This window comes from Theobroma cacao, chromosome 5 (assembly GCF_053813885.1).
Source record: "Theobroma cacao isolate CCN51 chromosome 5, ASM5381388v1, whole genome shotgun sequence".
Classification (NCBI taxonomy): domain Eukaryota; kingdom Viridiplantae; phylum Streptophyta; class Magnoliopsida; order Malvales; family Malvaceae; genus Theobroma; species Theobroma cacao.
The window spans coordinates 40,325,855-40,345,703 of NC_142643.1; the positions used below are offsets into that span (position 1 = coordinate 40,325,855).

The 19,849-nt window shown below is 30.5% G+C and overlaps 3 protein-coding genes and 2 pseudogenes across 4 annotated transcripts; all 5 read left to right on the forward strand.

The window, feature by feature from the left end:
- The first annotated feature begins 818 nt into the window (after positions 1–818).
- Positions 819–2,469, forward strand: LOC18599536 (norbelladine synthase pseudogene; annotated as a pseudogene).
- Positions 2,470–9,651: 7,182 nt separating this feature from the next.
- Positions 9,652–10,538, forward strand: LOC18599539 (norbelladine synthase-like). The gene is made up of 2 exons (XM_018120587.2): positions 9,652–9,888; positions 10,183–10,538. The coding sequence occupies exons 1-2, from the start codon at positions 9,705–9,707 to the stop codon at positions 10,476–10,478; spliced, it is 480 nt and encodes a 159-aa protein (XP_017976076.2). The 5' UTR covers positions 9,652–9,704; the 3' UTR covers positions 10,479–10,538.
- A 1,955-nt stretch (positions 10,539–12,493) lies between these two features.
- On the forward strand, positions 12,494–13,036 carry LOC148762883 (norbelladine synthase pseudogene; annotated as a pseudogene). Its single transcript, XR_016026376.1, has 2 exons — positions 12,494–12,731; positions 12,889–13,036. The product of XR_016026376.1 is annotated as a norbelladine synthase pseudogene (transcript).
- Positions 13,037–15,643: 2,607 nt separating this feature from the next.
- On the forward strand, positions 15,644–16,966 carry LOC148762884 (norbelladine synthase-like). The gene is made up of 2 exons (XM_088806192.1): positions 15,644–15,886; positions 16,504–16,966. The coding sequence occupies exons 1-2, from the start codon at positions 15,703–15,705 to the stop codon at positions 16,797–16,799; spliced, it is 480 nt and encodes a 159-aa protein (XP_088662318.1). The 5' UTR covers positions 15,644–15,702; the 3' UTR covers positions 16,800–16,966.
- A 1,656-nt stretch (positions 16,967–18,622) lies between these two features.
- LOC18599540 (norbelladine synthase-like) lies at positions 18,623–19,545 on the forward strand. The gene is made up of 2 exons (XM_007029553.3): positions 18,623–18,931; positions 19,089–19,545. Exons 1-2 carry the CDS (start codon positions 18,748–18,750, stop codon positions 19,382–19,384), a joined length of 480 nt encoding a protein of 159 aa, XP_007029615.1. The 5' UTR covers positions 18,623–18,747; the 3' UTR covers positions 19,385–19,545.
- Positions 19,546–19,849: the final 304 nt, after the last annotated feature.

The window sequence follows — 19,849 nt, forward strand, 5'->3', positions numbered from 1 at the left end:
TAAATAATTAAAAAGAAAAAAGAGCTTCTAAGTCTTCAACTTAGAAATTAACTTCAATGGATGGTAAATAATCTTTTAAAATTAATCCCATGGAACAAGGATGGTAATGTGTTAATAATTAAAACTAATTGATGATAGGCGGAGAGATTTGACTTGAATAAAAAGCTAATCATTGACGCCAAATATTTAATTTATTTGGAATAACAAAACTCAACCCTCTCTCTCGTGTATAGGTCCGTCCAACACTAACAACTGACATAAGCGGATCCAAGAGGTGAACAGGCAATAAGTGACAAAAATATAATAACCTTGAACCCTACTATGTTAAATTTTTAAGATAAATTTATTACTTGACACGTACTCGTGTGCCCAAGATGAAAACAAACAGGAGTATAATAAAACTGGAATTGAATTCTTTAAATAAAAAACATTCACGCATTAATATGCATTTATTATTAACTTAAATATTTATCTACCTCCGAATTCTCAACTTATTGGCAAAAGAAGCAACAAACTATACATTACCTAAGGGTGACTTCTTGGAGGAAGACAACATAATGATCCGATAGGACCATCCAGTCTGGCTATGTCCTTTAGAAGGTTCTGTCTGGAAATTTACAAATTGACGGGCCGCCGCAGTCTGACAAAGGTAAGTAGACAATTTTCTCGCCTAATATTATTTTATCTATTAGTAATTTGAACTGTCGTTCTTGTTGTTTGGCATTTTTAAAGGTCACAAATGCTATTTATAAAAGAAAAACCGGCAAGGGATGCAAAATCAATTAGCCTATAAGAAAATAATCAAAGAAAACATAAAAATGCACCGTCACCTCTCACAGGATACTCTGGTTGCTGTGCCGGCCACTGTCGTTTGGGATGTATACTGTGGTCTCGAGCTCGGAAGGCTTGTCGACAAGCTGCTTCGGGACGTTGTTGGAAGGGTGAAAGTGATTGAAGGTAATGGAGGTGTTGGAACACTTATCAGACTCACATTTCCACCAGGTACTGGCTATAGTATTTGAATTATAGATTGTCCATGGCTTGGACTTTTGGTAATTTAATGTTTCTCCAATAAATTCCTTGTGAGTAGTCCTGTAAATGGTTATATAATAGAAAAATTCACAAAAATTGATGATGAAAACCGAGTTAAAGAAACTGAAGTCATTGAAGGAGGGTAAAAAGCTCTTGGATTTGATCTTTTCCGTGCTTGCTTGGAGATACTGGAGAAAGATTCCCAATCATCTATCATCAGGTCATCGATAGAGTATGAAGTAGATGACAAGCTTGCAGAAATTGCTTCGCATGTGAGTATCAAGCCACTGGAAATAATTGCCGAACCCATTGGGAAACATCACATTGAAAAGAAAACGACTCACCTGCAGGAATCTTTTCCAACTACGTTAAGATTCCAACTACGTTTTAAGCAATTAAAATAAAGAGCCTTGAATTAATCTTCTTGATTAGTGAATATGGTGCAAGAAGCAAGATGTTTCTTTTTTTGTTTAATTAAGATCGATGTGCTTCATAATAATATCAATTGAGTTGATGACTATACTATTTTTTGCTGTTTGGTTTTATTGGTTAATCCATATAGATGTATTGTGATGATTTCCTGATGCTTTGTGTCACGAATTACGCTCTTTCGTCTAAGTATGTGATAGTCCGTGTAGCATTTGAGTGGACGCTTTCACGCAAGTCAGTTAATACTCGGTTGTATCTGTTCCAACATTAATAATAACAACAAATTAGATTAAAAGAACCCGCATTAAAATCAAAAGACATATCGAATACTATATATATAACTATTTAGTTATAAAAAGGAAAAATATTTTATTAATATGAAATTAAGTACAAAGAGACCAAAATATGCCACCGTTGGGTCATAGAGGTAGCCTTAAATGATTCGCTATAAACATATCTTTACCAGTGAGGTAACTTAATAATCCATCGACTGCTCACCTCCTATAAAGAGTTTATGAAATTTTACAAATATTCTACTAGTAGCCATTACAATTCTTGAAATGAGGACATTCTTTTCCTAAAAGGTCTTTCTCCTAAAGACTTAACAAGTATTTTTTCAAGTGCCACAACGAGCTATTATATTATTTGAAAGAAGAACACTTCCCTTACAAGTACAAAAAATTCAATCTCATAGATAACTCTATCTTATAATTGTCTGATACAAGGTTGGCTCATGACATTATGAGTGTGAAAATTTTTATCACTTAGGTGTAAATCAATTAGTTAAGGTTTCATTACTATGTGTTTTACTTTAAAAGAAGAACTAGCACAGTAGGGTTTGAGGCAGCTATAGTATGGGATGTCTACCGTAGTCTTGATCTCGAAATGCACGCCGATGAGCTGCTAGGAGATGTTGTCGGCAAGGTGGAATTTGTGGAAGGAGATGGAGGCGTTGGAAGTATTGTAAAGGTCACATTCCCTCTGGATAAACATGTGAATCTAAGATAAATGCTTCCCCAAATCACAATTAACTGCACACATATATACATTGTTATTTCATATGTAATTAGAAAAACAAAATCTGAAAAATTTTATGTATTTTAATACGTGTAGATTAGAACTCTATATTGTTCTTAAATTAATTATATCTCTATTATTTTTTATTGGGACATATACTTCTATGATTCGATTAAAGTACTCAAAAAATTATAGACAATCAAATGGAAATTTTCACTTAAGAGTTTTCGAGAAAAAAAAAGTTGATTGAGAGAAAGATAGAGAAAAAACAATTTCTTTCTTGAATTAATTAATTTTGACTTTCAATACCGTTATTCATCAAAGGTTACCGCTATTTATCAAACAATCATATTATTCATCAAAAGTGATCCCTTTTGAGTTTTGAATTAATAGACACTTTTTATCAAAAGCTACTACCTTTGAGTTTTGTTTTAATAGGCACATAATTATTAATCTCCTTCCAAATAGTTTTCAAAAGCAATTTGTTTTGTACTACATGGATAGGACTCCTCTCAACTTTAACTTTCAATTTAATAGGACTAATTTCTTTAACAATCCCCTACTTAGATTGTAATGTTGAAGAAAATCAAATACTAGTAAATATCATGCATAAAAGAAAGATGTTTTTCAGCTTGAATCTTCTTGTAGTGTGAGTAATGTAGAGTTTTGACGAAATAAGTTGTGTCTTAATAGATTAAACTTAATCTTATTATTAAAATGGAAATTATCACACACTCGATATTATCTAATTTTGTTAGACGCTCATTGATAGTTTTAGCACTTATTAAGTCATGTGCTACATCTTAGTGTTTGATGAACATTTTCAAAAGTTGACCCTTTTATTTTTGTTAGAAGTAGCACCACTCCTACGTTCATATAGCGAAGGTTCCATTTAAGCCTTTGTTAATTTGACACACACCTTACAATTGAATCTTATTAAGAGTATGACCCTCATCTTCCATTATCTGAATGTTTTAGCACTAAAAGATTAAATTGAAATCTTAGAGCTTTTTCCATAATCACTTATCACTAACTTGTTTTACCAATTAAACCTTTGAATCAATGGTACTGCTCGAGAAAAGGTTTAGTTTCCATTATTAGTGAATAGTGACTCTAGGCAAAAGGGTTTTGTGCCCCAAACAACATCTTTCTAGCGTTGTCTCTAGTAAGTCATTTAGTAAAAAGATCTACCAAATTATTAGGGTGATAGTTGGTACTTTATAATACAATGTGATTGTAAAAAAAATAATATTGTAGTTTTTGGTATATAAACAAAGTAATAATTACAATTCAAGAACTTTACAAATAATTTGCTAAGAATGTAATAATGTCAATTCTTAGAATTACCTCTATTTATTAAAATGCAAGTTAATATACTTGTATTTTTTTATTGTTAATTTTTATATTATATCATCTCTTAAATTTATTTTTAACGTCATATTTTTTATTTTCATTTCTTATTATAATTTTATATATTTTATTTTATTTTCCTTTTCTTGTAAAAATAATATAAATTTTATTGACAATTACTATCCACCATTCAATAGAGAATGGCTATTGAGAGTAACAAAGAGTAGACATCCTTCGAAATCCATAAATATATTAACAAAAACAAATTATAACGTTACAAAATGTCTTTAACAAAATAACAAAATTCAAAGGTAAAAATATGTTTAAAAATATTACAGAGTGCAATGCAATTTGATTGCTTTGATATTGGACTGTAATCACATTACATTTATTAACTATAATGTGATTGCATTGCAATCTTATATTGTAGTAATTTGATACAAAACAAATATTGCAATGTAATTTAAATGGACACATTACAAGGAATGTACTTCCACATTTTTTATATAAAAAGTTATATATATATATATATATATATATATATATATATATATATATATATATATATGTTGAAAGGGTAAATCAATAAATGATGACTTAAGAAACTTACAAAAATGTACCTAAGAGGTAGCATTTAGCACAACGCTGGCTACAAAAACCTTACCAACATGGCTGCGTCAAAATAGAAAAACAGAACTAGGAAACTGATTGCTTAACCCTTAGTACCATTACAACCAACTAATGCCAGACAATCCCCAAAACAAAAACAAAAGTAATGCTAGCAACCAGAATAAAACATCTGTATAGGAAAGAAAAAGATCCCCCAAGACTATACATACTCCGCATAAACAGAAAACTCATGAAGACACCAAAAACAAATTTCGTTCCCATTGAATACCTTCCTTGGCCAAAGAATCAATAGCTTCATTAGCTGACTTTCGGATATGGTTAATACGCCAATTCCTAACCTTGGACAACTGGTTAGAAAGTTGAATAACATGACTTCTTAGCCTCCATGGAGCATTACTTGGGTCTTGGATCCATTTTACCGTGTTGATCGAATCAGTTTCAATCCACAAAGCATGAAAGGAGCACCAAATCAAAGCCACATAAAAAAGAACAACATCTTTGATAGCCAAAATTTCAGCCATATTCGAATCAGACCAACCAATAACCTTAGAGAAAAACACCAAGAGTATTACCATTGTGATCCCTTAAGATCCCACCTTTACTCGAATGACCTAGATTTCCACTGGAGGCGCCATCGGTATTACATTTAAGGGCACCTTTAGAAGGTTTCGTCCATTCCTGACATCGTTTCAAAGCTTCTAATCTTTTTGGAACAATGCCTGCAGAACGGAGACGAGCAAGGTCACCAATTGAAGGATTAGAATCCGGTCATTTTGCCTTAACCCACCATGCCACCCTTACTTTTATGAGTTCCATGATCTGCTCACTGTCCCACATTTTTCCACTAAAGACAACATCATTTCTTGCACACCTGATGCTCCAAATAACGGCATACCATGCCAAATTATCTTCTTCTTTTTTTTCGAAAATTGAAATTCTTTCATGAAGCTTTGAAAGAAAGAATGCTAAAGTAAGTCTAGTCCTATATTTTAGGCCCGATTCTCTCCTTCGCATACTAACTTCTATGGGAAAACACAACTGTGACATAGACACTGTATCAGGAGGACATCCTGTTTACATAGCTCCCAGCATTAAGTAGCTTGCTTGCCAACACCACTCTTACAAAAGAGATAGAAATTGTGTAATAAGAGTAAGATATTCACACCTTAATCTAATTCACGTAATGTTGTTTGAATTAAATTTATTTTTAATTTATAATTTTAAACATTTAAAATTTTAAGTTTTATTTGTATAATATCTATAAAAACACTTAACTTATTTAAAAAAATTCAAATAAATTTTTATTTTTTTATTTTATTCAATCAAACTTTTATATTTTAATTTTTTTTAAAGACAACATCCATTTGCATTTGCTTTGCCCGTAAGGTACAACTAATTCCCATAAATAAGAACCAGATATTTCATGGGCCTAAGCACTTTTTGTTTCTTGGTGAATAATGAGCCTATAGATCCATCCAAGCCGTTTACCATTTCCTATAAAACGAGAAAAAAGTGCAGCAAAAACTGGCTTGTCTGATGAAGCCCAAATGCCTCGTTTCGGTATCTGATGAACCCCTTATTGCCCGCAATTTATTGGTCCCTTGTACATATTCAGTAAAAATGACCCACATTTCCTCCGCATTCTCCTGTATGACCCCCACCCACACTCTAAGCCATTAGCTTATCCAGCAAAAACTGTTGTATTTTTATTTGGAAGTAAATAAGTATTTATATTTTTATTTTAAATTAAATAAATTTTTATAATTAATTAATTTAGTTAAAATATTACTTGTCATTTTATGTCACGTAATACTAATGTAATATACTAATATATAATAATGAATGATGATATGACATATTGATATGGTATAATGATTTGATCATATGACATTTTTTATCTTCCATATCAACTCACGTTAGCACCATAGGAAAATAAAAGAAAAAGTGACATTTTGTCTAACAGTATTTAGTTAACCATTAATTATAAGAGATTGTTTGATCTAAAATAAAAATATAGAGATTTGAGTGAGTAGAATAAAATAATAAAATTTTATTTAAATTTTTTATAAATAGTTCAAGAGCTTTTCAAGTATTATACTTTTTTAGTCTTATACACGTGCATATATCAATTTGTGCTTGTTTACATAATTTGAGTTATTTACCAATCATAGTTTTTTATATATAGATAACACAAAAACAATAAGCATAAAAACCTCCTTCTATCCTTATGTTTCCCTTATTGTACTATATAGCATTGCTTTTGCTGTATAGTATAATATAATTGAGGAAATGTTACCACATTTTATAACAAGTGACCTTACATTTTCTCCTTCAAAACTAGAATTTTCTCTTTTGAAGTTTCAAAAAAAGGGGAGTTTGATTAAGAGAAGACAGAGAAGGAACAATTTTTTTCTCTTAAATTAATTAATTTTGAGTTTGAATGATGGAATAGCCGCCGATGTTTACACCACCGACAATCTTCTTCGAGAAAGTTAAAGGCGTTGAGAGTCTTGCGATACCGGAGAAAATATGATTAGAAACTAGGGACAGATATTGACCAAACTAAATAGATGTTTAACTAGAATACGTTAGATACATAACCAGTAAGTTCGGTTTATTTTGACCACAAGTTTCATATAAAAAAGGTTAGCTCATTGGAAGGAAAAATTGTTCACGGCATCCTTTTCTTCTTCATCCATATCTGCTGTCGTTTAAAATTTGGCGGTGCCCTGGACATGACCATCCCATCATTTAAATCCATCAAAAATCCTGAAGCTATAGTTTCCAACAGTGGGGCTTTCCAGTAGGGAATTTTTAGCCTTGCTAATCCAGAAGCTATACGGTGGCATCAGGCTAAGCTCGACCTTAGCTTTTAGATAAGCAGGCCCGCTCTGCTCGGTTCATCAACAACTTTTATTAAAAAAAATAATATTAAATTACCTATTATTAAGTCAAATATTGAATATAATTAATCAAATACTCAATATATATACATGCACGTATAATTGGTCAAATAAATCTTTGGAACTATATTAGACCAACATTCTTTTAATAAAAAATATATAAGTACACACTTCAAATATAATTAATTGACTAAATCTTAACAAATATAATTAATCAATCAACTGACAAAATCAACAAATTAGTATGCGGTGAAAAAATTCTAATACGAAATTGAACCAAATTTGTAAAAGCATGGTCTTACTTTCTATTTTGTCTTAATCCAATCTTGACTCTTCCTTTTTTTTTTTTTTTTGAAGCATTCGTCTTGACTCTTGAGTTAATTTGGTTTTATAGTTGAAATTTCCTAAAGCCGTATGCTTATAAATCGCCTGCAACAAACTTTATTATTGCGATATAATGGCTCCAATAAATCTCTAGAACTATATTAAAACAACATTTTTTAAATAAAAAATGTAAACATATATATAAGTATATACTTCAAATATAATCAATTGAATAAATCTTAACAAATATAATTAATCAATTAATCAAGACATAACGTTTTAAAAAGCTCTTGTACTATTTAATAAAATACAAATAATGTCTTTATTTTTTATTATATTCCATGTACTTTTATATTTTGATTCAAATAGCAGCTGACTAATTGTGATTAGTTAAAATACCATTTATCTTTTTTATACTAATGTGATATTAATGTGGATGATAAAAAATATCACGTGATCATGTCATCATACCACATCAATATTACATATTATTATCCATTGTGTCATGTTAGCACCACATCCCATAGAATAACAAGTGATACTGTGACTAATAGCAGTTACTCAATTATTAGTTATAATAACTTATTTGATCTAAAATATAAATATAAAGATTTGATTGACTGTAATGAAAGAATATAAACTTATTTAAAATTTTTTAAATAGTTTAGAAATTTTTTGAAATATTATGTATATCATCAATCAATTAACAAAGGAATCAACAAATTAGTATATAATAAAAAAAGCTCAAGTTGAACTAAATCTACATAAATACATACATACATACATACATGTTATTTTGTCCTAGTTCAACTTTTAGAAGTATCCAATAATTTAGATTTAATTACTAACGAACAATTATTAAAAACTACATAAAAGAATATATATTTTGGTAAGTACTAGTATTAAAACGTACTTAAGTATTTGATTCATTAATTAGTGTAAGATCTTCTGTTTAAAGAATATAATTCGTATCTTCTTTCCTCAATTAAAAAAAAAGAAGTATTTGTGCTAAAATGAGTAAAATCACTTGTGATCTACTCATATTTAGCTTGTTTTAATCAAAGTGACGAGTTTACTAAAATTAAATCGAAAAGTAAAACTATTACTTTAAATTTTGTGAAAGTCTAATCCAGATAGATAAAGTGAGATAAACAAAGAGAGTATTCATATGGATTAATATTATCACTAACACAAAAATTTTGGACTTAAATATATACAGCATTAAAATTTTCAAAGGTTTTGTCTTAACAAGAACTTGAAGCTACATAAAAAAAGGGTCATGCTACTGTCGTAACGTGCGGGTCCAGGAATCCGACCGTCAGACGTTGGTGAAAATTAAATTGTTTAGCAGTCACCACCAATATTTTTTAGTTAGATGTGATTGATCACCTATTAACCCGATTCTAATCGACGAAGTCCTAAATTAATTTTAAATTTGTCGAAAGAACGAGAACTGATCATTCTCAAACCCGACTACCTTTCAGGGGCCTTCATACCCTGTAATGATGGACTGGGGAAGGGATTGAGCACACGCTCAGTCCCTTCCTTTTCATTCATCATTTCATTTTTTATTTTATTTTATTTCATCATTTTTTTATTTTTTTTAATTTTTTATTTTTTAAAACTGGTTTCTACAGCCACCTGCTAAGGGCCATAAGTTGGGATTGATTTGGGTTGAATTTGGACACGAATTTGTAGTCTCGAGTTCGATCTGATTTGATTTAATTGAATTAATTTATTTAAAATATATTATTCTTTAATTTTAAATTTAAAATATATTTTTATTATTTTAATACTAAAATAATACGTAAACCAAGGAGCCGTATAAGAATTTGATTGCCTTTTGAAAAAGAAAGCACATGGGCTCCGTACACCTTTATTACACAGCCGGTTGCGTGTCTAATTTGTTGATATAGTCGAAATTTCCTAAAGCCGTATCCTTATGAAAACGGTTGCGACAAATTTATAATCTTACAATAGGAAGATTTCAAAAGAAACTAGCAAAGTAGGAGGAAAAAAATGCGCGGCCATCTATCACAAGATACGGTGGTAGAGGTTCCGGCAGCTGTACTATGGGATGTCTTCCGTAGTCTCCAACTCGCGAAGCTCGTCGATGAACTGCTAGGAGATGTTGTGGGCAAAGTGGAAGTTGTCCAAGGTGATGGAGGCGTTGGCACTATTTTAAAGATCACATTCCCTCCAGGTAAATATGTTTAAGTATATATACGTACAATTTTTTTTTCAATGATTTTTGAATTTTGGAACTTGAGTAACACTGCTATGCTCATCTTTTTGCTTAAGGGCAAGGAGCTTTAAAACTCTTTCTTGTGAATTAGGCTTAGACATAGGATTCATCTTCACCGCTGATGACTTGAATTCTTATTAAATTTCTAAGTTTAGTTAGAACCATAATAATATATGCAATTGCACGTTATACTTTTGTGTTTTTTATTTCCTTAATATCCGTGACTGATTTATGATATTGAAATCCTTTTAGGAACTCCTGGACCTGGTTATATGAAGGAAAGGTTCACAATAATCGATGATGAGATACGCTTGAAGGAAGGAGAAACCATTGAAGGAGCATTCAAAGATGTTGGATTTGATGTTTATCGAATGCGCTTGCAAATACTTGAGAAAGATGCTGAATCATCTATTGTCAGGTCATCAGTGGATTATGAAATAGACGATAAGCTTCAAGAACTGGCTTCTCAAGCGACTACCAAGCCTATGGAAATATTGGCAGAAGTCGTCGGCAAATATCTCAAAGAAAAATTGAACTCCACTAAATAGGATATGTGCTATGCAACTACATTGTCTTTGATTCAACCTAAAGGTCTTGGTTTTTCCTTTTTTTTTTGGCATTTAAATAATTATGTTGGGAAAAAAATCTAAACTACTTCAAACTTTTATTGTAATAGACTATTTTAAATTCTTGTTAAAAAAGTTGTCTATATATATACATACCTATGTTAAAAAAGTTCCGTTATTCAATATATAATTTGAATAATGAAACCTATAAGAAATTAAATAACTTTGGTTTGTTATATTAATAAATTAAAAAATATATTTTTTAAAAATTCATATAATACTGTGCAACTATTTTTAGTCAAATGGTGGGATACTTTTCATTAAGAAAACTAAATAATAATCGTGCATTGCACACGGGTCTCTTTCTATCTTTTTTTTTTTTTTTCTCTTTTTACCTCTCTTTTTCTTTCCTTTTTCTCTTTAAAGGAGGAAGCCCCAAAGCATGTTATAGAAGTTAGAAAAGGACAAAGGTGACGATGGCCACGGAAAATGGACAAAGGCAAGCCATTTAAATTTCTAGTAAAGGTCATTCATATATATGCCTTTTTCCCCACAAATGCATCAGTGGGATTTGAGCAGCCTATACAACCCAGGGTGTCCAAATTCAGAATTCGAAAGTTTACATCCTTTTCATTGTCTATCAAAACATGACTTCCACATTTTCACCAAAATTTTACAGTATTGTTGTATAGGTTTCTGAATTTAGTCTATAAATAACATATTATTTCTTATTCACCATCCAAAACCTTTTCAATGTGATTATATTGACTAGTGGTTCAAGACATTGATAGTACATAATATTTATAAAAATAATTTTTACATTTAATAATGTAATTAATCATAAATATATTTGGAGATGACATCAAGTCTCAATGATAAAAAATATTTCTAATAACTTTAGGTTTTAGGTTTTAGATTAAACTCTTATTATGTACAAGTTTAATTTTTTTCTCGGTTCATTAATTTGTTCTAAACCAAACCCTAACAATTAGTAAATTAGAAATGAAGTCCATTTTTAAAAATTGAAATTAAAAAGGAAAACGGCCCTGGCCCTAGTTCTTGAATTTAGAAATTCCGAACTTACTGCATTAACAATAAAAGGAAAAAGTTATTACTATCTCATTTGAACAAAATAAGAATGGTAATTTTTTAATCATCTAACTTAAAATTAATTGATAATAGATGCAGAGATTTAATTTGAATAGAAAATCACATAAAATTTAATATTTAATTCAATATTCCCTTTCACGTGTAAACTCAACATTAATAATTAAAATGATTGGGTCTACCACATGAACAACACATAACAAGGCGAAAGCAACAAGAGCATAATAAACTTGAACTCTAACTAAAATTTTTGAATGAGTGTTCAACTTAAAACAATTGATACGAGTAGGTAGAGATGATAAACTTACCATTTGATATATGTTTTATGTGTCAAGATAAGAAACCTAACTTGGGGCATGGACTATGCACATAGTAATAACAAGCTTATCAAGGAGGGGTCATTGAAGGAGCAGTACCTACTCTAGTATTAATTATAAATTTTTAAGATATATATTTAATTTAAAGTTATTTGATAATTAATCGATAAAAATTCTTATTATATTTATGTGTTTAAAATATTTAAAACTCAACAAATGTGAAAATTTTTAATTATAATTTTAATAGTAAATTTGAATAAAATTATAGATTAGAACTCTTTTTCACCTTTATTAATCAAGATTACTTGCACCAAAATCTCAACTTATCGAAGAAAGAAAAAATAAAGATTACCTACGTGGAAGTCCCTTCTTTGAAGAGACAATCTAATGGTAGGAGCAGGACCATCCGGATCTCTAGGGAAAAAGGATCTTTTCCTGCCAAACGTAGTAGATTCTATCTAGAAACCTACAAACCAGGGGCCGGTGCAGTGCATTGGTATGGTTTTACTAATTGTCGTTGTTTTGGCACTTTTAAAGGTCACAATAGGCTATATAAATACACCGGCAAGGGATGCAAAATCCATAAGCTTATAAGAAAATAATCAGAGAAACAAGCGCAGCATAAAAATGCACGGTCATCTCTCACAGGATACTCAGGTTGCTGTGCCGGCCGCTCTCATTTGGGATGTATACGGTACTCTCGAGCTCGGAAGGCTTTTCAACAAACTACTAGGGGACGTTATTGGAAGCGTAGAAGTGATTGAAGGTGATGGAGGAGTTGGGACTCTTATCAAAGTCACATTTCGGCCAGGTGCTAGCTATATATAGTATTAGAATTATAGGATTTGATCAATGTGGATACTCTTTAATCATGAACTATACTAGGGGAAGTAATAATCTATGTTTTTGACTGGTCTATGGCTTGGATTTTCGGTAACTTATTTTTTTCCATTATAAATTCCTTGTAGGAAGCCCTGTAGATGGTTATATGATAGAAAAATTCAAAAAAGTTGATGATGAAATCGAGTTAAAGAAACTGAAATCGTTGAAGGAGGGTACAAAGCTCTTGGGTTTGATCCTTTCCGAGTTCGCTTGGAAATAAAAAAAATAAAATAAGAAGAAATAAACAAAATGAAATAGGTGAAAGTAAAATAGAGTGATTTATAATGTGTAGAAATGGAAGTAGATGAAAATATAGGAATAAATATATATTTAAATATATGATAAGTAATAATAAAATTAGGTAGAAATAATTATTTAGTTATATAAGTAAACCAAAACAAAATATATGGAGAAATAAAAAATACACTTAATTGTTAAAAATAAATATATGAAACATATACGTAAATAAAATGTAATGAATAAAATTAGTAAATGACAAGCTAATCAAGAGAGATGGTTTTATGTAAAATATAGAGATAATGAAAATGGGATAAGATAATTAATTATTTAATATAGATAAAATAATTGTTTAGTTTGATACCGATGATGGGATGATCGGTCGGGACGCTAGAAGTCGCAATCCCGGGCCCATATTCCCTAGGTTCGGAATCCGAATCAAGGCTCTACTAGTAGATGGGAGGGCCTCGATTTCAAGATCCCGAAATTTTAATAAATAAAAAATTCGACTATGCAAAAATTATTCAATAAAAATAATAAATAAATAAAAATGATATAAAAAAATGATGAAAATAATATTAATAATTCTAATATATAGTAAATAATTAATTGGTGAAAATACAATATACATGACATTAAATAAATAAATAAATAAATAAATAATAAAAAAATCTAAAACAACAACTAATTTAAAATTAAGCATTAAATATTAAGTGGCACAAACTATGAATTAATAAATATTATAAAAAAATGTGAAGATAAAGATAAGAAAGAAAAAAAAATTAAATATAGATATATAAAATAAGATCTTAGGCATTAGGTTTGAATAAAAGATTGCTTACGAAAATATAATAATAATAAAAATATAAAAAATAAAAATAGTATAATAAAAAAATAAAATTTTTGTTCACTAAAATAACATAAAATTATAAATAATTTATCTAATTATAAAAGAAAAACATAAGAACTTAGAACAAAAAATGTAAAGTATAAAAACATAATAATAAGAAATAAGAATAAAAAATATGATAATAAAAAAATATAATAAAATAAAAATAATAATTAAATAATAATAAATGAAAATAGATAATTGCATTAGCATAGCATATAAATATTGCATCATACATATCATTGCATATAAATATTTCTGTTTTCGAGTTTAAGCCCCGATGATGGGATCTTCCGAGGATCTTGCGAAGGCGGGTATTCCTCGAAAAGTTTCTTAGGTGAAAAGGTGTCCCCAAGTCCCACCAGTATGATGGGAGGGCTTGAGAAGCATCTTTAATAAAAGGCTTTTGCTCGTATTAGGTTCATTATGCACGAAAACGTTATTTTTAAAGAAAAACGTACGATGACCCTGATGATGAGAATTATTCGTTGAATTTGTGAAGGCGTGTTTCTTGAATAATTCCCTAGGTGAGAGAACACCCCGGATCCCATCAGTATGATGGGCGGATTCAGAAAAACGTCCTCGATAAAAGGTCATTCGTCCGACATTTTTATCTCATGCCATGTATGTCATCTTTTCTCACATTTGCATTCCATTTTAGGTTAAATAGGAGATAAAATAAGATAATCATAACTAAGAAAATATAATTAAAGCCTTGTAGGATAATCTAAAAATGGTATCGTTCATAGAACGGGTGTTCTTGGGGTGCTAATCCTTCCCCGGGTATAATCGTACTCCCAAACTTAAGTCTCGAAAAATGTAGACCAGTTTAAAGTTTTTTTCGGTGGGCTTAAAATTAATTTAAGGCTTTATCGATTAGAATCGAGTCAATAGGTGGCCAATCACACCTAGTAAAAAAAATTAATAGCGACTCCTAATTTTTTAGAATTTTCACTTACGTTTGGCGGTCGGGTTCCCGGACCTGCATGTTACGACAATAAGTACTAGTATTAAAATGTACTTAAGTATTTGATTGATTAATTAGTGTATGATCTTCTGTTTAAATAATAGAATTCGAATCGTCTTTCCTCAATTAAAAAAAAAAGAAGTATTTGTGCTAAAATGAGTAAAATCACTTGTGATCTACTCATATTTAGCTTGTTTTAATCAAAGTGACAAGTTTACTGAAATTAAATCGAAAAGTAAAACTAGTACTTTAAATTTTGTGAAAGTCTAATCTAGATAGATAAAGTGAGATAAACAAAGAGAGTATTCATATGGATTAATATTATCACTAACACAAAAATTTTGGACTTAAATATATACAGCATTAAAATTTTCAAAGGTTTTGTCTTAACAAGAACCTGAAGCTACGTAAACAAAGGGTCATGCTACCTGCTAAGGGCCATAAGTTGGGATTGATTGGGTTGAATTTGGACACAAATTTGTAGTCGGGAGTTCGATCTGATTTGATTTAATTGAATTAAATTATTTAAAAATATATTATTCTTTAATTTTAATTTTAAAATATATTTTTATTATTTTAATACTAAAATAATATGTAAACCAAGGAGCCGGATAAGAATTTGATTGCCTTTTGAAAAGGAAAGCACGCGGGCTCAGTAGACCTTTATTTCACAGCCGGTTGCGTGTCTAATTTGTTGATATAGTCGAAATTTCCTAAAGGCGTATCCTTATATAAACGGCTGCGACAAATTTATAATCTTACAATAGAAAGATTTCAAAAGAAAACTAGCAAAGTAGGAGGAGAAAAATGCGCGGCCATCTATCACAAGATACCGCGGCAGAAGTTCCGGCAGCTGTAATATGGGATGTCTACCGTGGTCTCCAACTCGGGAAGCTCGCCGATGAACTGCTAGGAGATGTTGTGGGCAAAGTGGAAGTTGTCCAAGGTGATGGAGGCGTTGGCACTATTGTAAAGGTCACATTCCCTCCAGGTAAACATGTTTAAGTGTGTATATATATATAAAATTTTTTTTTCAATGATTTTCATCAAGTTGAATTTTGGAACTTGAGTAACACTGCTATGCTCATCTTTTTGCTTAAGGGCAAGGAGCTTTAAAACTCTTTCTTGTGAATTAGGCTTAGACATAGGATTCATCTTCACCGTTTATGATTTTTATATGATTTTTTTATAAGTGTATAGAGTTTTAATATCTATCAATGTGTTATGTAAAGTTTATTATAATAAATAAGAGACTTGAAATGATATATAAATCGAGATTAATAAAATTATTTTTTCAAAAAAAGAGTTCATTCTGTTGACTTAACTTGAATTTTTATTAAATTTTAAGTTAAGTTAGAATCATAATAATCTATAACATATTTAAAAAGAAGTCCCAAAGAGGCTTCCTCCTTTAGTCACATAAAAGGCCTAGGGGAAAAGAGAAAAAAAAAAAAAAGAGAAGTAGAAAGAGAAAGAAAAAAATAAATAAAAAGAGATCCGTATGCAACGCACGGGCCATAGTCTAGTGTATGCAATTGCACGCTATACTTTTGTGTTTTTTATTTCCTTAATAACCGTGACTGATTTATGATATTGAAATCCTTTTAGGAACTCCTGGACCTGGTTATATGAAGGAAAGGATCACAATAATTGATGATGAGATACGCTTGAAGGAAGGAGAAACCATTGAAGGAGGATTCAAAGATGTTGGATTTGATGTTTATCGAATGCGCTTGCAAATACTTGAGAAAGATGCTGAATCATCTATTGTCAGGTCATCAGTGGATTATGAAATAGACGATAAGCTTCAAGAACTGGCTTCTCAAGCGACTACCAAGCCTATGGAAATATTGGCAGAAGTCGTCGGCAAATATCTCAAAGAAAAATTGAACTCCACTAAATAGGATATGTGCTATGCAACTACATTGTCTTTGATTCAACCTAAAGGTCTTGGTTTTTCCTTTTTTTTTGGCATTTAAATAATTATGTTGGGAAAAAAAATCTAAACTACTTCAAACTTTCATTGTAATAGACTATTTTAAATTCTTGTTAAAAAAGTTGTCTATATATATACATACCTATGTTAAAAAAGTTCCGTTATTCAATATATAATTTGAATAATGAAACCTATAAGAAATTAAATAACTTTGGTTTGTTATATTAATAAATTAAAAAATATATTTTTAAAAAATTCATATAATACTGTGCAACTATTTTTAGTCAAATGGTGGGATACTTTTGATTAAGAAAAAGTTAGAAAAGGACAAAGGTGATGATTGCCACGGCAAATGGACAAAGGCAAGCCATTTAAATTTCTAGGAAAAGGTCATTTTTATATATATGCCTTTTTCCCCACAAATGCATCACTGGGATTTGAGCAGCCTATACAACCCAGGGTGTCCAAGTTCAGAATTCGAAAGTTTTCATCCTTTTCATTGTCTATCAAAACATGACTTCCACATTTTCATCAAAATTTCACAGTATTGTTGTATATGTTTTTGAATTTAGTCTATAAATAACATATTCATTCTTATTCACCATCCAAAACCTTTTCAATATAATTATATTGACTAGTGGTTTGAGACACTGATAGTAAATAATATTTATAAAAATAATTTTAACATTTAATAATGTAATTAATCATAAATATATTTGGAGATGACATCAATTCTCAATGATGAAAAGTATTTCTAATATCTTTAGGTTTTAGGTTTTAGATTAAACTATTATTATGTATAAGTTTAATTTTCTCTCGGTTCATTAATTTGTTGTAAACCAAACCCTAACTATTAGTAAATTAGAAATGAAGTCCATTTTTTAAAAATTGAAATTAAAAAGGAAAAAGGCCCTGGCCCTAGTTCTTGAATTTAGAAATTTCAAACATACCGCATTAACAATAAAAGGAAAAAGTTACTACTATCTTATTTGAACAAACTAAGAATGGTAATTTTTTAATCATCTAACTTAAAATTAATTGATAATAAATATAGAGATTTAATTTGAATAGAAAATCACATAAAATTTAATATTTAATTCAACATTTCCTCTCATGTGTAGACTCAACACTAATAATTAAAATGATTGAGTCTACCACGAGAACAGCACATAAAGAGGCGAAAGTAACAAGAGCATAAAACACTTGAACTCTAACTAAAATTTTGAATGAGTATTCGACTTAAAACAAATTGACACAAGTAGGTAGAGATAATAAACTTATGATTTGATATGTGTTTCATGTCTCAAGGTAAGAAACCTAACTTGGGGCATGGACTTTGCACATAGTAATAACAAGCTTATCAAGGAGGGGCCCATGAACGAGCAGTACCTACTCCAGTATTTATTATAAAATTTTAAAATAGATGTTTAATTTAAAGTTAATTGATAATTAATCGGTAAAATTTTTTATTCTATTTATGTGTTTAAAATATTTAAAACTCAACAACTGTGAAATTTTTAAGTATAATTTTAATAGTAAATTTGAATAAACTTATAGATTAGAACTCTTTTGCACCTTTTTTAATCAAGATTACTTGCACCAAAATCTCAACTTATCGAAGAAAGAAAAAATAAAGATTACCTACGTGGAAGTCCCTTCTTGAAAGAGACAATCCAATGGTAGGAGTAGGATCATCCGGATCTCTAGGGAAAAAGGATCTTTTCCGGCCAAACATAGTAGACTCTATCTAGAAACCTACAAACAAGGGGCCGGTGCAGTGCCTTGGTGTATTTTTGCTAATTGTCGTTGTTTTGGCTCCTTTAAAGGTCACAATAGGCTATATAAATATACCGGCAAGGGATGCGAAGTCCATAAGCTTATAAGAAAATAATCAGAGAAACAAGCGCAGCATAAAAATGCACGGTCATCTCTCACAGGATACTCCGGTTGCTGTGCCGGCCGCTGTCGTTTGGGATGTATACGGTACTCTCGAGCTCGGAAGGCTTGTCGACAAACTACTAGGGGACGTTATTGGAAGCGTAGAAGTGATTGAAGGTGATGGAGGCGTTGGAACTCTTGTCAAAGTCACATTTCGGCCAGGTACTAGCTATATATAGTATTAGAATTATAGGATTTGATCTATGTGGATACTCTTTAATCATGAACTATGCAAGGGGAAGTAATAATCTATGTTTTTGACTGGTCTATGGCTTGGATTTTTGGTAACTTATTTTTTCCCATTATAAATTCCTTGTAGGAAGCCCTGTAGATGGTTATATGATAGAAAAATTCACAAAAGTTGATGATGAAAATCGAGTTAAAGAAACTGAAATCGTCGAAGGAGGGTACAAAGCTCTTGGATTTGATCCTTTCCGAGTTCGCTTGGAGATTCTGGAGAAAGATTCCCAATCATCTATCATCAGGTCATCGGTAGAGTATGAAGTAGATGACAAGCTTGCAGCACTTGCTTCCCAGGTGAGTATTAAGCCGCTGGAAATGATAGCAGAAGCAATTGGGAAGTATCTCCTTGAAAAGGAAACAGCTCAGATATAGGACTTTTTCCAACTACGTTTTGCAACTAGAAGAAATAAGGAATTAATAAGAAGTCCTGAATTATTCCCAACTAATGAATATTGTAAGATGTTTGTTTTCTTGTTTCATCAAGATGTGCGTCATAGTACATCAATTAATGTACAATAAGATTTGCTGGATTATTGGTCTTTGACCAAAGTTGTATGCTCATTTTCTGTTAACTTTTTGTAAAACTTTAAGAAGATAAAAAGATTAAAGGACTCGATAATTGTTTCGAAAAACTTAAGTTCGTGGTCTCCAATACAAGATGAGGATGGCAGCTTTATGTTCTTTTTATTTCAAAGGTATTTAAGGGAACAAAACAGAAAAAGAATCTTGAAGCCATCTACCAATTTTTGAGAAAATGCTGGGAAAATGCAACTTCTAAACTCCTGATCTTCAATTACATATGAATAGGCTCTTTTACCCAGAGTTTGCTTTTTGTTT